A 20116-nucleotide genomic window follows, 5' to 3' on the forward strand; every position below is an offset into this window, starting at 1 on the left:
AGATATGTCCCAGTCCATCCAGCATTAATTAAATTTATTTAGTCCTGTTTATGGCAACTGGTCACATAGTGGTTAACTTCTCTATCTAAAAAAGTGTAAATAAAGTTCATCAGGTAATACTTTGCAACAGGCTTTACCATGCTGTTGCACTTCACATGAAAATGGATGCTACCCTGGATAGTTGTGTGTTGCTTTATTTTTCAGGTATAACGGATAAACACGTGAGCATGTATATGTTCTAGTGGTGAGGAGTTTTCATAGTTTTATGTTTGAATGTATTATGTATACATGTCAATACTTCCATCCTGCCTTTGCATGTTATCTTCAGGTTTAAATTTTTGATACCTTTCATCATGGCCCCACTTCTCCCTGAAGTACCATATTAATATGGCTGAACTATTGCTAGATGTGAGCCATCCCTGGATGTAGAAAAGCCAGATTTAAATAGACTTGAATCTCATCCAAGCAGTTGATTCTTTTTCTTATTCTTTTAAGGAAAGAACTCCTGTGGTTTTTCTTTTTTTTTCCTTTATCCATACTGCAGTCCCTTGCAATACCTTATCTGGACTGCAGAGGGGAACAGTCTGAGCCAATAAACCATCTGTACCTCTTGAGTAGAAGTCATTCTTTACACCAAACTCTCTACTCTTGTAGATTCTGAGGTGGAAAAAGTCCTGATTGACCAGATCAGGCTTCTGGTGGAACACCCTTCCCAGGGCATGCTATAATGCTTGCACTGCTAGTATCTTGTTAATTTTGGTTACACTAGTGTGGGTTTTTTTTCCTGCATAGTCCTACTGTATTGAATTCAGAAGCTGACTGTTCTTGTGCTAAACAATGGTATTTAGACACTGAAGTTTTATTTTCAAACAGAAAGAAGAATAAAGAAATATCAAAAAGACATCCTTGTAAGGGGAGTAATAATAGTGGTTTTCATTTGGATAGTTTTACTGGCAATTGAAGTCTCTGTGAAAAATATCTTAAGAATTTGTAAACTCTTCTGAAAGTGCATTAAGCTAAGCAGGCTTCTTATTTTGCTCCCACACAACATAATTGAGGAAGTGATGTTCTCCCCATTCTTGGAGCTCTACTTGTGAACATAGGTGTGCATTTGAAATGCAGAAGTGATAACCGGAAACTTCAGTAAAGCAAATGAAGTCCAGTAAACTTATTTACTTTTTCTGCTCTAGTTAGTCACTTGGCTCACAAGGGTTTGGCAAATCTACTTGACATGTAGGCCTGAAGGTCTAAGCATGAAAAACACGTGACCTTTGAAAGTATTATGGTCAATGTATCCCATTGACCTTCAGCTCATGTGTATGTTGTTTGCTAAAATAGCCTTAGAGAAAGTTGTGTTTAGTATGTTGAAGCTTGGAGTCTTTGTGCTGTTGTGAATAAAATGCAAATGGTGGTGGCTTTTGATTCCAGAACTGTTGGAGATAACAAACAACATGGTATTTCAAGCCACAAAACTTACTAGCCCTGACAAGGCTAAGAACAAACACTTTTATTGGGTGATTGTTTAACTAGAATGCAACAGTTATCTTTTAGTTCAAGAGGAATTTATTTGTAGTATATATCTTTAGGTTGACAGAGGCTATCTATTAAATCATTTGCAAAGATCAAGAAACAGCTTTGAAGACACAGCTTCCTGTCTTTAACATGGAAGGTGTAAAGTTAAATCATTTTTCTCTTTGACAGAATACTTGAAATGTGTGGTTTGTTGTTTGTTTTTTGTTTTTTTTTGTAGCTGAGATGTACTTGTGACAAACTCTGATAGCAGAGCTTTTCAGCCAAATACTAGGTAGTCAACTGACATGAATTAATGAACATGTTACTATATTTGCTACCCTTCTTAGTTGCTAGTGCTTCTACTATTTTTTTCCCATGAACAATATTTCCCATGTTCCTAAAAGAAACAAAAGTCTTGTCTTGCTTGAAACCTGCGTTAAAAAGCAAAATCCAAAAGCCCTCTGTAACTGGCAGAAAGGGAAGGTGATTTAGAAATTCATCTTACAACTGCCAGAAACAGCTATATCGGAAAGAAGCATCAGTTGATAATATGCTTTTTCTTGCCTATTTGGTGTTGACCAAAGCATAGACAGGTAAGTGTCACTCTGAAGCCACTTATGGATATCTAATTAAGCTCTTTAGTGTTACTTTGCTTTACACTGAAAGAATTAAACTATCAAAAGCAGAGGTTGTCTTAATGATGAATTTTAGGTGACCGAATGCTGTCTTAAAACAGCTGGTTACTTTGTCAGTCTGTATGTGGACTATATTGATTTTTTCTAAGTTAAACAGATTTCAAATTGAAGCTGGCTGAATTGTTCATACAGACTCATGCCGAAATAACTGGCATTCTTAATGCTTGTATGTTTATTTCTGTGCAGGTTTGTGGATAAATCAGATGTTAATATAACAAGAGAATAGTTACAAGGACAGGAAAGGCTGTTGCAAAAAACTCTAGTAAGGGGTATTTCAGATCTAGATCTGAAGACATTATTTCATATGAAATTGCTAATAGTTTATGAAAAAAAGTCCGGATTTGTGTTAGATTCCACAGTCAAGTGCAGATTATAAAGGCAATTTTATTTCAATGAGGCAATTTCTTCCTTTGTCTCCCAAAAGTAAGGGGAGATATTTAATTAAAGTTGGTTTAAAAATAAGTCAGTCTTTCAGATGACAAGCTGCTTTTGAGTTTATTCTGAGTATGCTGCACTGAAGTGACACTTTTCTTCCTTGCAAGTTGTTTCCTTCTTCAGTTCATATGTTGTATTCCCTGCAAAGCAATGCTTAGTATTCATGCAGTTGTTGAGCTATTGAATAGAACCTGTTAACAGTATTAAATTATAAAATGTTTTTTTTTTGTCGTTGTAGGAAGAAATCTGCTCCATCTAATTCAGTCCTAATTCAGTCCTGCTAATCTGCTAATACTGTAGATTGAAAGATTTTTTTGCTGTTGCCAGGATACCCTGTAATGGGCAAGGAGCCTGAGAGAATACAAATCATTCTGGTTTTTTAACTTTTAAAAAACTTTTGTGTTTAACAGGTAAGAAACTATTAAACTTCACCTACAGCAGTAGATTTAGCTTCTGCGTCTATAAAGCCTTATCTTAAATTTTAAGTGGTTCCTGGATGCTTTAAGTTTTTCATGTCCCTAATGTCCACGGAGGGCTTATTTACCTGATTTCTGTAGGTTCACAGTTACCACCTTCTAAGCTGCTCTTCCTTCTGCAGTTCAGACTGTGGCCATTCCTTCCCTTTCCTTGCAGCTTTTTTCTGACTACTTCCTAGCTGGCTGTTTCTAACTTTGTCTTTTAACCCACCCTGCTGTTGCATGATCTTTTTTCTCCTCCCCACTTTGATCTTACAGTGAGAATCAAGGGTCATCTAGACACACTGCTGTGGTTATTCTATTTGTTTTACAGGGAACATGTTTTAAAGTGTATTGATTTTGTGCCAGGAGGTGTATCTGCTGCCCAGCCTCCAATTCTTTGGAAGAGTTTCAAAGCAAATGTGTTCATGAACTGACATATATTAGGTATGAATGATGTTTAGCACTATAGGTTATTATATTAGAGTATGGAAATACTGTCTTCTGCAATTGAATTTTTGGTACTAAACTGCATACTTCGGTATAAAATTGTCTTCTGGGTAGGTATGCGCTGTTTAGCTTGCTTTTTACAGTATTATGGAACCATCTGCTTTTCTCAGTACATAGATATCTTCATTTCCATTTTTGAAGATAGTTGGGAGAACTCAAAATGTGAAGAATCTAACTGAATTCTGTGACCAATGAGTATTTTAAATGTGTAAATGTTTGGCTGTTGAACTGGAGTTACTGGAAAATGATTCATCTTTTCTACTTGGACAGGGGAGATCGGTGTCTAATTTGTAGTTATTGCAGGTAATTAAGATCTACATTTATTAACACTTATTAACCCATGGTTTTGAGATAGATACAGTGTAGGAATTGAAAAGGATACACTTGTTGCTTGGTATAAAATTGCTCTTGTAACTCCATTGCAAACTAGATTTCAGCTGATTTTTGTACTTTTGCTGGACGGTTATGATCTCTTGAATTTTGAGGGATTGGTGTCTTTGAGTAAACATTAACTAGTTTGGACTTGTTTATGTACTTCAGCATGTCAAAGCAATTCATTATTGGGGCATTCAGTTATAATAGGGGTGTGTGTGTATATACACACGATGGATATATATTATGTAAAAAAATTGTAGTTCTGATCTAGATAGAAGTGCAGCGAGTGTGCATAAGTAAGGGAGGCTAGAGTGATAAGAGCGAAAGTGATTTCAGTTCTATCTCAATTCTTAACTGTTCTGCAACCATAGCAGGCTCTCTCTTCCCTTCACACATAGGGGAGTGAAAGTCCCTACTTATTAGATAATTTGCCTCCTCATTAGGAGGAGGAGGCAGCGGCAGCTATTGAAGAGGATGTTATGAAAATTACTGTGTATTCATACAGTTTTCTGACATGTTTCTCTCCCAGTCAAGAAAGGACTACCACATGGTGTCTTTTGCTGGTATGTAGTTACCCTCTGAAAGTATAGTAGTTAGCTGAGGAGTGTATGTGCTGTAAATGAGTATAATGGCTGGAAGGAGTTGTATCTGTCGTGCAAGCTTAAATTGTACAGTAGTCAATGAACATGCTGAAGTGTTCCTCTTGTATTCCCAAACATCGTTTGGTTACGCAGGAATTCTTGATGGTATTTGGAAGAAGGTACAGTGGTGGTTTATTTTTTGGTATGTAAGTAAAACTTTACCTGCAGATAGTTCAAAACACTGAAATGTCGCTAGCTTGCATACAAGGAATGCTCCCCCACAATTCCTGAATCTTACAACTTAATGAGGTAAGGTCTTACTAAGAGGATTATAGAACCATAGATGGTTTGATTTGGAAGGGACCTTTAAAGGTTATCTAGTCCAACCCCCCTGCAATAAGCAGGGACATCTTCAACTAAGTCAGGTTGCTCAGAGCCCTATCCAACCTGAGCTTGAATGTTGCTAGGGATGGGGCATGTACTACCTCTCTGGACAACCTCTTCCAGTGTTTCACCACCCTCATCGCAAAAAATGTCTTCCTTATATCTAGTCTGAATCTACCCTTCTTCAGTTTAAAACCGTTATCTCTTGTCCTGTCACTACAGGTCCTACTAAAAAGTCTGTCCCCATCTCTCTTATAAGCGCCCTTTAAGTATACTGAAAGGCTGCAAATAAGGTCTCCCCTGAGCCTTCTCTTCTCCAGGCTGAACAGCCCCACCTCTCTCAGCCTTTCCTTAGAGGAGAGGTGTTCCATCCCTCTGATCATTTTTGTGGCCCTCCTCTGGACCCACTCCACCAGGTCCATGTCTTCCATGTGCCTTAGCATAGCTTCTAGGAGGGTCTGTTTTAGGACCTTCTCAGGCACAGAGGTGAGGCTGACAGGTATCTTTCACTAGATCAGGTTGCTCAAAGCACCAGCCAACCTGACCTTTAACATTTCCAAGGATGGGGCATACACAGCTTCTCTGGGCAACCTGCTCCCATGTCTTACCACCCTCATGACCAGAGGCAGTTCTCTCAGCCTGTGCTTGTGTGCCATGTGCACCGGCCCCACACCATCTTGAAGGCCGGGGCTGGGCCTACACCCCATGCATCAGTGTCTTTCCTGGACTGGGGAGACCAGGAGGGGACAGAGGAGTCCAGATGCAGTTGCCAATGCACCAAATAAGAGAGGAGGAAAGCATTTTTACTGTTATTTTCTTGTTTTATTATTTTGGGTTTTTAAAAATATTGTTGCTCAACCTGAAAAGAACTCCTAATGAAGCAGCTAGAAGGGACCTTAATGCTGTAGGCCAGCACGTCTTCCTGGCAGAACTGCAGTCTTCTGCTTCTCTAAAGGAACATCTGTCTCTAACTTTCTTGATCCATTGCTGTTCTTTATGCACTACTGCAGAGAGTCTGGCTTCATCATCAGCCACCCATTAGACATCCTTCTCTTCCTCAGAATGAGGAAACCCCATCTCCAGGCCCCAGAGACCTTGGTGACCCTCCGAGGGACTCCTCCTGTCACACCGGTGCAGCAGTCCAGTGGAAGCCAGGTCATCTCATCCCCTTTTCTTGGGCCTCAGGGCAGAGGAGATGGTTCAGGAGTGTTGGGGGATGGGAAAGAGAGTGGCTCACACCACCTGTGGCAATCAAGAAAATAGTTGTTAATGGTGGGAGATGGAATGGGTGAGCTTGCAGGACAGCCAGGTGCAGAGGCTGGGCCTCCCAGCTGCCAGGTGTGGAGTCTGGAATGATGGTAGGGTGATGCTGTGTTGATGGTGTCATGGAGGGGAGGCCTGGCATGGGGTAGTGGTGCCAGGGGAGCCATGCTGGAGGTGGATCCACTTCCATCGGTTCTTCTTGATCTTTGGGTGGATCCACCTCCCATTGCTACCATGTGGCTGGTGGTGCACCCCCCCCCCTCCCCCCCAATGCTGCCTCTTCTTCATGACTTCTACAACCACCTGTCTGCCTTACCATGCAAAAGTGAGCAGCAACTCATCTTGCTGCGGTGGGACCTCTTTGTTCCAATCATCCTTGGAATCTGAGGGCCTTAAAGCTCAGCAAATGGTGGGCCAGCTGCTGGGCTCCCTGTGCTTATCAAGTCCAGAACAAAAGGCAGTGAGGTGGCTTGTGACATCAGGAGGCCACTGTGATGGCAATGCATGTGGCCAAATACGGCTGTCCTGGGAGCTGGGGAGACTATGGCCTGAAAGATGCCCTCATATGAGAGAAGGAGGTTTGGGTGGGCTGAGGGCCCCTTTGCTGGGGATTGCACCCCTGTGTCATTCTGCCCCTTGGGCACAGGGACTGCCTTCCACCACCCCTCATGTGCCTGAGCTCCAGCTCCCTCCTCATCCTGTGCCTGGGATCCCCTGGACAAGATAGTGGCAACGGTGTTGCAGGAGGGTTGGGGGTCCTCAGTGAACTCCCACTGACCTGGCTCCCTGCAAGTAGGGCAGCCCCCTGTGCCTGACAGTGGCTGAGAGGGGGCGAAGCATCCAGATATCCCATAGGTGGGAAAGGGAGGCGCAGCCAGCCTGCACAGGGTCTCCCAGCACTCTGTAAAAGAATTGCTTATTGGTTTTCTTTCCCTTTCAGTATCTTTTCTAGTTTGCTATGTCCTTTTGGAAATCGGAGGACTAGGACTGTGCACAATATTTGAAATATGGTTGCAATATGTGTTGAATTGTTGAGGTAAAGGTGTTTTTATTTTGTGTTCTATTTAATTCCTCTTAATTTCAAACCATCTATTGACTCCTTCCTCCACAAAGTTTCTTTGAAACTTCCCTAGTGTATAATCATAAAAGTCTAATTATTAGTGTAAGTAATGGAGTATTTCTCAAAAATTAATTTCCACAAGGGCTTACGTTTGTGGCCTGAACAGGCTGTTCTGACACTGAAGAGACTGCTACATCTTACTTTGTGTTCACATGAGATTTTTATTCTATGTCAAATTGATCTAACAATTTATTTAAAAATATAGAAACTGGACCATGAAAACTCTCCTGTATTTCTGCCTTTATTTGTGATTGCTGGATGTAATGTAAAGTAAAGTAGTTAAATTTAGGGACTTGGAATAGTAACATATCTTTCTAGCTAATGACACAACAAACCTCACTGCTTTAATTGAAAATAAAATTATTTTCAAATAGGTTATTGGGTAAGTATGGTCTCTATTGTATTATTTGAAGTATTTAGAAATAAAACTAAGGAATAGTTAAGAGCAGAGTTTTTACACTACTTAAACCCCATGCTATTTTAATGGGATAGAAGATAAAAGAATTCCTTATTTTTCCCCTGAACTCTCAGTGCAGAAGTAGTAATGTAGGTGTGTTGCTGTATATTAGAGATTCTTTCCTGCTTTCATCAAGTGGAAAAAGTGGGGAATTCATTTATGGCATAACTGTATTGCTATAAATTACCATTACTTTATGGAAAAGAACAGTTTTGGTGCACATCTTCAAGCTAGAATGCAGGTGTCTTATTTTTTTGTATTATTTTGTTCAAATTGCCCTCAGTTCCAGGCTAAATGCTTAAGTGCTTAGTTTTCCCGTTTAATAGGTCTTGGGATATTTAATGCTTTGAAGAATTGTGCCCCAGCCTGCAAAGGACAGGCAGTTGTAGATGGCAAGTTTACAATGGGTGATGCTCTAGCTAAGTGAAATATGCAGTTTAAAAAGTAGCCACTAGAGTGTCTTCCCTGTCAATTTGGGTGACTGGTAATTCTGTTTAGCTCTAAAATTTTTTCAGACTTGCACTCATGCTTAGCTGTGCTTTGAACAGATGGTCCATTTCCAGTGTCAAAATAAGCACTTTATAAATGCTAGTATGGTGTCTAATTACTGTCCATTGTTTGGAGAAAGGAAAAAAAAACAAGACTGGAAACTAATTAAATATACTTAGGGACTAACTGGTTGAGGTTATGTGAAGTTGGCAGAAGGGCATACTTACCATTTTAAAGAAATCACTTAATGCATATAAAGGTCTTTAAAATGTTGGTAAATTCTCTTTTAATGATAAAAGCATAAGAATTTATCTTCATCATTACTTTGTCCTTCCCTAAACCTGCCTACGTATTTGGTTTTTAGAAGGCAATGCATTTTTTGCATTGGAAATGCTTTTATCACTAAGAAATGTAAGACCTTCTTGAAAGCCTGTGGTGGCACCAAGGACTCCTTTGGTGGCTGCTTTCATTGCATCCAACAACTAAGTTGTCTTTTGCTAGTTGCTACACAGGAGTTGTAAAAACCTATTTTGCTGAAGTAGGCTACATAACTTAGGATGTGTTTCAATCATGGAGAATTTTATTGGTGCAATAGTAACACTTTTTTTTATCTGTGCACCTGAATCCTATAGTAAGAAAATATGATGGTACATAAAGAAAATTGACAGTTATGTTCTGAGTTTAGTTTTTTTATAATGCAATGCTTGTTATAACTCTCCGTGTAGCATTTCTCAGACTTTCATATATTACAGGATCTTCAGCTTGACTCTGATACACTTTTTTTTTTAAAAAAAAAAAAGTTTCTCTTGCTTGAAAAATGAAATTGGGTATTGCTGTAAAATCTGCAAAGTTCCTCCCGGCAGCTCTGTGTATATGCTTTTAATGTGCAGTTGTCAGGTAAAACAGCCTTCAGCTGGCTAGCTGAGGTCCTTAGTTCTCTTTCTGCATTTGTCTAGATCCCCATGGCTTGTAGCTACCAATACTCAACTGTTATGTAGAACTATGAGGTCCCAAGTTGGAAGTGACTCCTTGCAAAGTACGTTTCTCATCTTTGTTTTACCTAAGTATGATGCTTAAAAGATTCAATGTAGGAGACGTTGTCCAAAATTAAACTCTGTGCTTGTCTGCTGGAATTCACATCTTGGTCCTGTAGCTTGAAAGCAGGAATTGTCTGTATTCAGTAAAGGTGTTTGACAGCTAAGTCGTTACTAATACAGTTGTTACCAAGTTGGGTTTTTGTGATAGAAATACCAATTAAGCATTTAGCCTCTGGAAGGAACCACGGACTAGTTACTGTTAAACAAAATACACACAGTGTGATTTTCTTCAACTGTAGAAGGCAGAAGACTTCACTTTTTTTCTGGTCTAAAAGGATCGCTTCTAAGCTTTATTTCTTCCCTTTAGCAAACAATTCCAGTGAGAATTTCAGTCACCTGTATCTCAGAGCAGTTGACAGGCTTTCTTAATTTTGGTGAACTGGTTGCTTTTATTTCAGGTTTAAGTCAGGTATTTACTACCTGGAATGTTATTTCAGCATTCATTCAGAGAAGAATCTTTTAATAATATTAACTAAGAAAACAAAGCAATATTTTTCTGAATGCTAGGTGTTCCTTAGGATCTTGAGTTGTCGTAACTTGTACATCAGCAAGTTGTTGTAAACTTTCAGAAGTACCATTCACGTGAATTGGAAGTCTGTTAGTCTTGCTTGCTGGGAGCTTTCAGAGATTATGGAAAGCTAACTCAAGTTACAAAAGACAGTCAAATATCTGCAGCACCTTTTCTCTCTTTAACACAATTTTTCTTTCCACATCTGAGAGTTTTTAGTATTATCATGGATTATTTTGCTTCTTGTAGTATCTGTCTTGAGCGTGTCTCGTATTTGGCAGTGTTCTATCTTGCATTGAATCCAAATGTTGTGATTTTTCTGCTCATATTGGCAATGGAGTTGAACATTGGGAGTAACACAACCCAATGACCTGTGAGGTTTATTGTAAATCTGCAGATAGTGAAATTTTGGGAGGAGAACTCCTGATTTGTGGACATGAGGCCTAATTATGACTCTGTTAATGGGACTGAAATTTGAAAAAGCATGAAGATAATTCAAAATTTCAGAGTTGGTAGGTTTTGGGAGGGAGGGTAGAACAGTAGGCTGTGGGAAGAATAACAATAACTTTTTGTTTTTAAAACTTCCATTCAGAACTATTGTAGGCTGCTTCTATATTATCGCCAGTGATAATGCCTAAGAAAATTCTCTTCAGGGTACCTGGACTTCCTCTTTGGCACATTTTATGTTGTTTATTTTTCCTTATTTCAAAGGACCTGGGCTCCTGTTGAAAAGTGATGGAATAATCTCTGGCCGGCACCTGACATGTTGAGGGAGCACCCCATAAAAGAGCTTGCCTGGGAGACAGTTTGTGAAATAACGCAGTAACATGTTTGCAGTAGTATGCCTCTTTTTTTGTTGTTGCTATTTTCTGTTGTTGAATTTCTCTTGAAATAAGTAACTGAGAAATACATTGAAGCTACTGAAATGAGCTTTAATCACTGCAGAGGGATTTACATCTGGAATTAGCATTTATAGTGGTTACTTGCAAAGATGCTACTTTCACTAATTGGGGCAAGGGGAGGGATTTGATCTACTTTATAGAGGCTTAAAAAAAAAACCCCAAACAAAAAATATCCTGTTACTTTAATAATACATTAGTTTCACTTGCTTACACTAAGTTTGTGTGTAGCCTGAATACCCACAAGCTAGTGTTTTTAATAACAACTTTGTATAATTTGATTTAAGCTAATTTGTGAGATCAGGTGTTTTGAACCCTGCTTGTAAGTTTACTAATACTTTTAGTAGAAAATATTTTTTTTCTGTTTTTTAACCACTTAATCCTTGCATGGCATCTCAGATGATTATAAGTACTGATACTGCATTTGAAATTTTCTGTACCTTTTCCTGATTGATTTTGTTTGACTCCTATATCTTTAAAGAGAAAGCTATGTAATCTAGGGGCAGTTATGTATGCTTGCTTCTGACAAAAGGCTAAGCAAAGTAAGGTGGTATTAAGTGATCAGTGTGTAATGGTTAAAGCAACAATGAAAACCCTAAAAGCAATTAAAACTTCTCCATAGTGAGTATACCAGACTTTTCAATATTTAGGTCAAATACTGGAAGTCTTGCTAATGAAGAGAGTCATAAGGGTTTTGCTGGATCCTTAGATCTGTATCTGCTTTCTAAACTGCTGAAGTACTAAATTTGACACTTCACTGTTCTAAGTAGCTGTAGTGTGCATGCTGAATCCATTTTAATTTGGAAATAAATGCTTAAAGCTGTCTGCCTTGTTAGTTTACATAAGAGTTGGATATTTCTATTTTAGTTTTTGTAGGTTTTTATAAGAGTATGGCAAAAGCATAGTTTATTATCTTTAAGTTTGCCTCTGCATACAGCCTGCAGCTTACAGAAGTGTTCTTGCTAAAGTAGTACTGTTCACCTACATTCACTGTGGTAACTACATGTCGTCACAGCTGATGATGTTGCTAATGCACAGCAGTAATTAATGTATTGAATTAATCCTTCACACTTGGAAAGCAGTTACTAGAGCAAAAGGAGTGTTTCTTTCCTTATTTAAATGAGTACTGCTCAAAACCATGCTGCTTCCAATTGTAAGGAAAGAAAAGTTTCTTTTACTGTTCTCTAGCAACTGTAGTATCTCTTTCAGTCCATTTGAATTCTGCATTCGTATAAGACCAGCTAATACTGTGTCAGAGGTTAAATGTCATGTAAAAGCCCTGTTTTGGAGAGGGGGGAATGGAGCGAATGCTTGTATTGAGCTTAATGAGAGGTGAAAGCAGGAGTTTATTGGATCTATCAGAGACCGAAATATTTTTTTCTGATAGCATACTTGTCTCAGGAGCAACTGCTTGCAAGGTGTCTTAGAGCAACAGAAATAATGTGGAGGTGCCAAAGCATTTTATAAGGAAAGGTTAAGCTGCTCATCCTTACACATTTCTATTACGGCCCTTTACAGTGTTTTGATGGTTGGGGCCACTGTCCTTCCACATGTTTGCACAAGATATTTTATTGTCCCTTGTTCTTCCTCCTGTGTCAAGTTTGTGGAGGGAGGTACAGTGAGAGAGTAGGACCTGTGTTGAAATTAGTTCCAGCACTTTGCGTGCTGCCTGCAAGTTAAAATTATTGTAATTCCTCTGCCTTTATAGGTGTTTTCTTCAACAGTAGAGGTGGTACTGTAGTGTGTTTATGCAGTGCCCATTTAATCTTTTCCCAGCTCTATTAATTGCTGAGCAAGTTGTTCTGAATATGAGACTTGGTGCATAGATTAAAAACAAAGGTTGGGAAGAGCAAATTCAATAAATTGAAAACTGAAGTTACTCTTTTTTCTTTAATGCAGATTAGCATGTGCCTTTCATGTAAGTAAAACCATGGAGCTGCCTAACTTTATCTTTGGATGTTAGAGTAATGGCTATTGCTAAAGGTACAAAAATTACTGCGAAGTATTCAGCCATCTTTAATCAAGCATGATTTTGTAGCTTTTGATCACAGCATCTACTGTTATGTCTCATTCGAGTTCTAGAAAGTTCCTATGCGTACCTTTGGGGTTAGAAGCTGTGAAATACTACTGTGAAGTGTTATTACAAATACTGCTTAAATGGATTTGTAAACTTAATGCTTTGTGTATGTTATTCTTATCCAGACCAGCATGTTTTGGAAATTTGATCTACATTCGTCATCCCACATAGATACACTTCTGGAGAGAGAAGATGTAACACTGAAGGAACTGATGGATGAAGAGGATGTTCTGCAAGAGTGCAAGGCTCAGAATCGCAAACTTATAGAGTTTCTGCTGAAGTCAGAATGTTTGGAAGACTTAGTTTCATTTATTGTCGAAGAGCCACCTCAAGACATGGATGAAAAAATTCGATATAAGTAGGAAAACTTTTGGGAGTGGGGGAAACTTGGGAAGGTGGAAAGAGGGGTAACTTACTGCAGTTAATTTGATAGTGTGTTTTGTATCCCTGCATGCTGGTGTGTAGTGCAATACTGGTATCTTTAGAGGAAGCTTGTTTTCAAGGGGCTTTGTAGAACTTTTAAATAAATCATTCTAATAATTGCATATTTTTCAAATGGAAGCCTCTTATCCACAAATGCTTCCCAAACCAATTGCTTTCCAAAGGAGGCTTAAAAAAAAAAAACCAGAACTCACGTGAAGAATCTTGTAGTTGTGATTATTAAGACAGTTGAAAGAAAAACCCTCTTTGGGTAGTATAGCTAAGTGCTTAGCTTTGTTTTATGGATGATTGGTAAGATGTTTTGAAAATGCTTATTAGAAGATCTGTAGCACTCCTTGGAAGAATGTACTTAATGTCTAATTGGTGGTGTTCTCCGTTGCAGAGCTAGAATGGTAAGAATTAGGTATGGCCATGACTTAAGCTGGTTTGCCGAGAAGGTCCAAACTCAAAGGTCAACCTGGCAATTCATATAAAAGCACTTCTACCATTTTTGGCCTATTTTAGAGTTGTCTATGCAGAAAACTGCTTTTTTCTTAAAACAATATTTAAAAATATGTGAAATAAGCTACATTCTTAGTTGCAGCACTTCACCATTTCTGGTAAACCAAGCCTCCTGTGAGTGTTTCTAGTAGAGTTTGAAATTGAACTGTCTCTCAGTTAAAAACCTTAAGCTGCTAATGCTATCAAAATTACCTTTAGTGTGAGTGTGTGATAGTACTATCAAATGCAGGAAATTACTGGTCTTGATCGCCTCTTATTTTAGATATTCAATGTTCTAAACTGTACTTCTGGCTCTGTGTCATGAAGCAATACTAGCTAGTTTTGTGGGCTTTGTCAGACTTTGAATAGTTTACTGAGTTTCTACATAATTGCAAAATATATATATAAATCCTGAAGCTATTCCTGTTGACCTTTTTAATATAATCCCTGTTATATTCAAAAGGGGCAAACACACTGCTCCCCGCCCAGTATTGGTCCAGTACTATCAGTCTGCCTAACTTCTTGGTAACTAACTTTTTTCCCTTCAAAAAAAGAAGTGGCTTCTGAAATGAGATCAGTACTTGAACAGATGGATTTAACAATAGATCTTAAAATAAAAGCTTGCCCTTTCCTTTCCCTACTTCCTTAGCGTTGTGCTATTGCTACTGAAGAAGAGTAGTCCATTTCATAAATGAAAGAACAGAGCTTGTAGGCTGAATGTGCAGTTAATGTTACCTTGCAGTAGTTTGCTGCTTTAGTTAGTACAGATCAACCCTGCTTGAAAACTTGGTCAGAACCCTTATCAGGTTCTGAATTCAGAGCTGGAAGTATGACAACTTTGAAGTATGAGTGATGGATAATTTTTTTTCATTTTCCCCAGATATCCAAACATATCATGTGAACTGCTTACATCAGATGTCTCACAGATCAATGATAGGCTGGGAGAAGAAGAATCCTTACTTATGAAACTGTACAGCTTCCTCTTAAATGAATCTCCTCTAAACCCTTTACTGGCCAGTTTTTTCAGCAAGGTGCTAAGTATTCTTATAAGCAGAAAACCAGAACAGGTAAATATTTACAAGCTCTCCAGTTTAACAAGTTCTCTAATAAAGTTGTAGTACTAGGCAATGCTGCTTTAAGACTACACATTTGAGGGACAGCAGCGGAGTCAAAAAAGAGCATTCAACTTCCATACTAGCTGAAGAAGCTAACTTTTTTTTGGATTAAAAAATTGTATCTGGATGAATAAGATGTATTTTATTCAGATATACCTGAGCTATTTGTGCAATCAGTGTGTGAGCCTTTTGGTTTAGCTTAACTGAGTATTTTATATGGTGATACTTGCATTAATTACTGTTAGGGATGAAGGTAAGTGAACTGAATCAGTGAGAGTGAGTCTGATTTGGTGTGAAGAATTGTTACAGAACAAGTGAGCAACATTTGGAGTCCTTGTTCAGAAATGTTGTACTCTTGTGTTTGTGTGGTCTGATACTGCAAACAGCTGCAGTGACTGGCTCTCATACTTGAGCAAATTAAGTTTGTGACCCTGTTCTGTATCTTTAATTTAGCAAGTGCTGTATTTGTTTGTATTATGTTACGGCTTTGCTGTGTCGAGCTTTGCTCACTGAGCAGGGATGAGAGTAATTCATAGTTTATGGTTGGCAAGTTGGGCTTGAGAGGAGGCTCAAAACACACTGCACATCATATGGATCTGTCCTGTGCCACTTTTGCTACTCTATACATGTGCATTGTTTTATCTTGCCTTGTACTGCAAGCTTTAAGTGGCAAAAGTGTTTAAGTTGTTCTAATTTATTTTCTCCATTTGGTAGGAGAGAGAAACTAAAACTGGTTGGTGTAATTTACCATGTAAAATACAGATAAGCAAATGTAAGCTTACTTCTCTTTCACTTCTAGATTGTGGATTTTTTAAAGAGGAAACATGATTTTGTAGACCTCATTATTAAGCACATAGGGACCTCTGCTATCATGGACTTGTTGCTCAGGCTACTGACATGCATAGAACCTCCACAGCCCCGGCAAGAAGTGTTAAATGTAAGTAAAATGTCTCAAAGGATTTTTGTGTGACGTGTATGAACTGTAAGATGGCTTATCTTCTGCTGGTTTTGCTATGTTTATTTCTTAAATGTGCTGAAATTAGATGTGTGGAGTTCTTTTGCTTGGAGCTGCCAGTACTTTTCCAGTGGAGCAACTGGTGGGGACAACTTAGAACCTGAGTGGCTGATCTCTTCACCTGCTCTTTAATATCTGACTTAAAACTGCCAGATGCAGTTTAAAAAATGTTTTGGACCTTACTGAACACTTTTTTTGGCATCAGAAAGTTTACTTAAAAATTATACCTAGGACTTTCTTTTTTACAGTTCCTCAGAAACACTAATTTTACCTTTTTCCTTTTATCTGAAGTATTGTTAGTCCTAGAAATATTGACAGTATGACTCGTGGCAATTGTCAAATGACAACTTTTAATTTCATGAATTTTAATTCATTCACTTGGATAACATTCTTACTAATACCCACACACTTTTACAGTGGCTCAATGAGGAGAGAATTATCCAGCGGCTTGTGGAAATTGTACATCCATCTCAAGATGAAGATGTAAGTATTGGTTTGACAATCTTCTGGGTCAATCTGTTCAGCAAGTTGCTGTACAACGTAATGTTAGAACTTTTAGCTTTACTGTTTTCTGCTTGTGGTTTTTTTTTTTTTTTAGTAAGCTGATTTCAGTATTTAAGTGTGGTTCCCGCCCCGCCCCCTTCCCCCTCTTTCCCTCCCCCCTTTACCTCCCCCCAGCTCAAACTTATGCATTGTGCAACACTTATGCTTACTCGGTGTTGTTTGAAGATTCAGCTCTAACATTTTGCAACCTTAATACTGGAAATAGATTCTTGTCTCATGCCTCAAGGTTTTTTTGTCTTGTTAAGGTTTAGTTACGGCATAAATGTATTACCTGGATGTTTTTTTGCATAGGAGAGACTCTTGTCCAAGTTGAAACTTTCATTTTTTTTTTTAATTGAAGAATTACAGTCCAGCATGTTATTACTCTTACAGTGAAAAGGTATGTTTTTCTTTTCCAGAGGCATTCAAATGCATCACAGTCACTCTGTGAAATTATTCGTCTAAGCAGAGACCAGATGTTACAAGTACAGAACAGTTCAGAACCAGATCCACTGCTTGCAAGTCTAGAGAAGTAAGTTGGTTTGCTGAATTTCTGATTTTCAGTTCATAAAAAGCACAGTTTTTAACTTTTGACCTTCAAAACTTATAGAGATGGCACTTTCACTTTTCAGGTGACTTTCCTTGGCTACCCATCATCTGTCTGTGTAATTTATAATAACTTGGCCAGTAAGCAGAGCACACCTGGAGGACTTCCTTGGGGGAGTTTTGTCTCATTAAAATATTTCCTGTGCTGCCAAAGTTAGTGGAATCAGACATGTGGAGGTCAGCTTGATACTGTGCAGAATACAGATGGGAGACTTTGGCTTTGATCTGTTATTTGTTTTAAGCTAATCTAAGTGTGTGTTTCTGCTGGAGAAGATTGTCCTGTATTTCCTTCTTTTGCTGGTTATAGGTTTAGCTTTACAGAATCACAGAATCACAGAATGTTAGGGATTGGAAGGGACCTCGAAAGATCATCTAGTCCAATCCCCCTGCCGGAGCAGGATTGCCTAGACCATATCACACAGGAACGCGTCCAGGCGGGTTTTGAATGTCTCCAGAGAAGGAGACTCCACAACCTCTCTGGGCAGCCTGTTCCAGTGTTCGGTCACCCTCACCGTAAAGAAGTTTTTCCTCATATTTATGTGGAACCTCCTGTGTTCCAACTTGCACCCATTGCCCCTTGTCCTGTCAGGGGATGCCACTGAGAAGAGCCTGGCTCCATCCTCATGACACTTGCCCTTTACATATTTATAAACATTAATGAGGTCACCCCTCAGTCTCCTCTTCTCTAAGCTAAAGAGACCCAGCTCCCTCAGCCTCTCCTCATAAGGGAGATGTTCCACCCCCTTAATCATCTTCGTGGCTCTGCGCTGGACTCTCTCTAGCAGTTCCCTGTCCTTCTTGAACTGAGGGGCCCAGAACTGGACACAATATTCCAGATGCGTCCTCACCAGGGCAGAGTAGAGGGGGAGGAGAACCTCTCTTGACCTGCTAACCACACCCGTTCTAATACACCCCAGGATGCCATTGGCCTTCTTGGCCACAAGGGCACACTGCTGCCTCATGGTCATCCTGTTGTCCACTAGGACCCCCAGGTCCCTTTCCCCTACGCTGGTCTCCAACAGGTCTGTCCCCAACTTGTACTGGTACATGGGGTTGTTCTTGCCCAGATGCAGGACTCTACACTTGCCCTTGTTATATTTCATTAAATTTCTCCCTGCCCAACTCTCCAGCCTGTCCAGGTCTCTCTGAATGGCTTCGCAGCCTTCCGTTGTGTCAGCCACCCCTCCCAGTTTTGTGTCATCAGCGAACTTGCTGACAGTGCACTCTATTCCCTCATCCAAGTCATTAATGAATATATTGAATAGTACTGGTCCCAGTACCGACCCTTGAGGGACTCTGCTAGACACAGGCCTCCAACTGGACTCTGTCCCATTGACCACCACTCTCTGGCTTCTTCCCTTCAACCAGTTCACAATCCACCTCACTACCTGATCATCCAGACCACACTTCCTCAGTTTAGCTGCGAGGATGCTGTGGGAGACCGTGTCAAACGCTTTACTGAAATCGAGATAGACCACCTCCACAGCTTTACCATCATCTATCCACCGGGTTACGTCCTCATAAAAGGCTATCAAGTTGGTTAAGCATGACTTCCCCTTGGTGAAGCCATGCTGAGTGCCCCTAATGATCCCCCTATCCTTGATGTGCCTAGAGACAGCATCAAGGACAAGTTGTTCCATCACCTTTCCGGGGATGGAGGTGAGGCTGACCGGTCTATAGTTCCCCGGGTCCCCCTTCTTGCCCTTTTTGAAGACTGGAGTGACATTCGCTTTCCTCCAGTCTTCAGGCACCTCTCCCGTTGCCCACGACTTAGCAAAGATGATGGAGAGTGGCCTAGCAATGACTTCCGCCAGCTCCCTCAGCACCCGCGGGTGCATCCCATCAGGGCCCATGGATTTATGGACATCCAGATTGCTTAATTGGTCCCTGACCCAGCCCTCATCTACCAAGACAGATTCCTCCTCTATCCTGACTTCTTCTGGGGCCTCAGGGGTCCGGGGCTCCTCAGGACAGCCTCCAACAGTATAGACAGAGGCAAAGAAGGCATTCAGTAACTCCGCCTTCTTTTTATCCTCTGTCTCCAGGACCCCCACCTCATTCATCAGTGGGCCTACATTGCCTCTAGTGTTGGCTTTACCTGCAATGTATTTGAAGAAGCCCTTTCTGTTGTCCTTGACCTCTCTTGCAAGGTTTAATTCCAAAGAGGCCTTAGCTTTCCTAATTGCCTCCCTACATCCTCTGACAACAGACTTATATTCCTCCCAAGTGGCCAGCCCCTCCTTCCATGATCTGTACACTCTCTTCTTCCACTTGAGTTTGCCCAGCAGTTCCCTGTTTAACCATGCAGGTCTCCTGGTACCCTTCCTTGACTTCCTACTTGTTGGGATGCTCTGATCTTGAGCTCGGAAGAAGCAGTCCTTGAATGCTAACCAACTATCTTGAGCCCCCTTACCTTCTAGTACCCTGTCCCATGGGATTTCCCCTAGCAATTGCTTGAAAAGGCCAAAGTTGGCCCTCCTGAAGTCCAGGGTTGTGATTCTGCTAGCTATTCTGTTCCTGCCACATGAGATCCTGAACTCTACCATCTCATGGTCACTACAACCAAGGCTGCCCTCAACCTTCACCTCTTCAACCAGACCCTCCTTGTTAGTGAGGATAAGATCCAGCAGCGCTCCTCTCCTAGTTGGCTCATCCACCATTTGCATCAGAAAGTTATCATCAATGCACTGGAGGAACCTCCTGGACTGGGGATGGCTGGCTGAGTAGGCCTCCCAGCAAATATCAGGGTAGTTGAAATCCCCTATGACAACCAGGCCCTGTAATTGAGAGACTGCTCTCAGCTGCCTGTAGAAGGCCTCATCAAGCTCCTCATCCTGATCCGGTGGCCTGTAATAGACACCCACAACAGTATCACCCCTGCCAGCCTGCCCCTTAATTCGCACCCACAAACTCTCAACTCGCTCCTGATCCGCCCCTGGACAGAACTCAATACATTCTAGCTGCTCACTCACATAAAGAGCAACTCCACCACCTCTCCTTAGTGGCCTGTCTTTCCTGAACAAGACATAGCCATCCATGACCACATTCCAGTCATGCGA

The 20116-nt window shown here is 40.2% G+C and overlaps 1 protein-coding gene across 6 annotated transcripts in view; it reads left to right on the forward strand.

Moving 5' to 3' along the window:
• Window positions 1-20116, forward strand: part of PPP6R3 (protein phosphatase 6 regulatory subunit 3) — a 68190-nt gene that overhangs the window by 11924 nt on the left and 36150 nt on the right. For 4 of the 6 annotated variants that reach the window (XM_068400115.1, XM_068400117.1, XM_068400119.1 and 1 more), the window contains exons 2-7: window positions 2881-3052; window positions 12983-13215; window positions 14659-14845; window positions 15693-15830; window positions 16326-16391; window positions 16871-16983. In XM_068400115.1, coding sequence (XP_068256216.1) covers window positions 12989-13215; window positions 14659-14845; window positions 15693-15830; window positions 16326-16391; window positions 16871-16983 — 731 coding nt within the window. In that variant the 5' untranslated portion in view covers window positions 2881-3052; window positions 12983-12988. Of the gene's footprint in view, window positions 1-2880; window positions 3053-12982; window positions 13265-14658; window positions 14846-15692; window positions 15831-16325; window positions 16392-16870; window positions 16984-20116 lie in introns of those variants that run through there. The other 2 variants (XM_068400116.1, XM_068400118.1) reach the window with 2 other exon arrangements.

The sequence above is a fragment of the Nyctibius grandis genome, chromosome 4 (assembly GCF_013368605.1).
Source record: "Nyctibius grandis isolate bNycGra1 chromosome 4, bNycGra1.pri, whole genome shotgun sequence".
Classification (NCBI taxonomy): domain Eukaryota; kingdom Metazoa; phylum Chordata; class Aves; order Nyctibiiformes; family Nyctibiidae; genus Nyctibius; species Nyctibius grandis.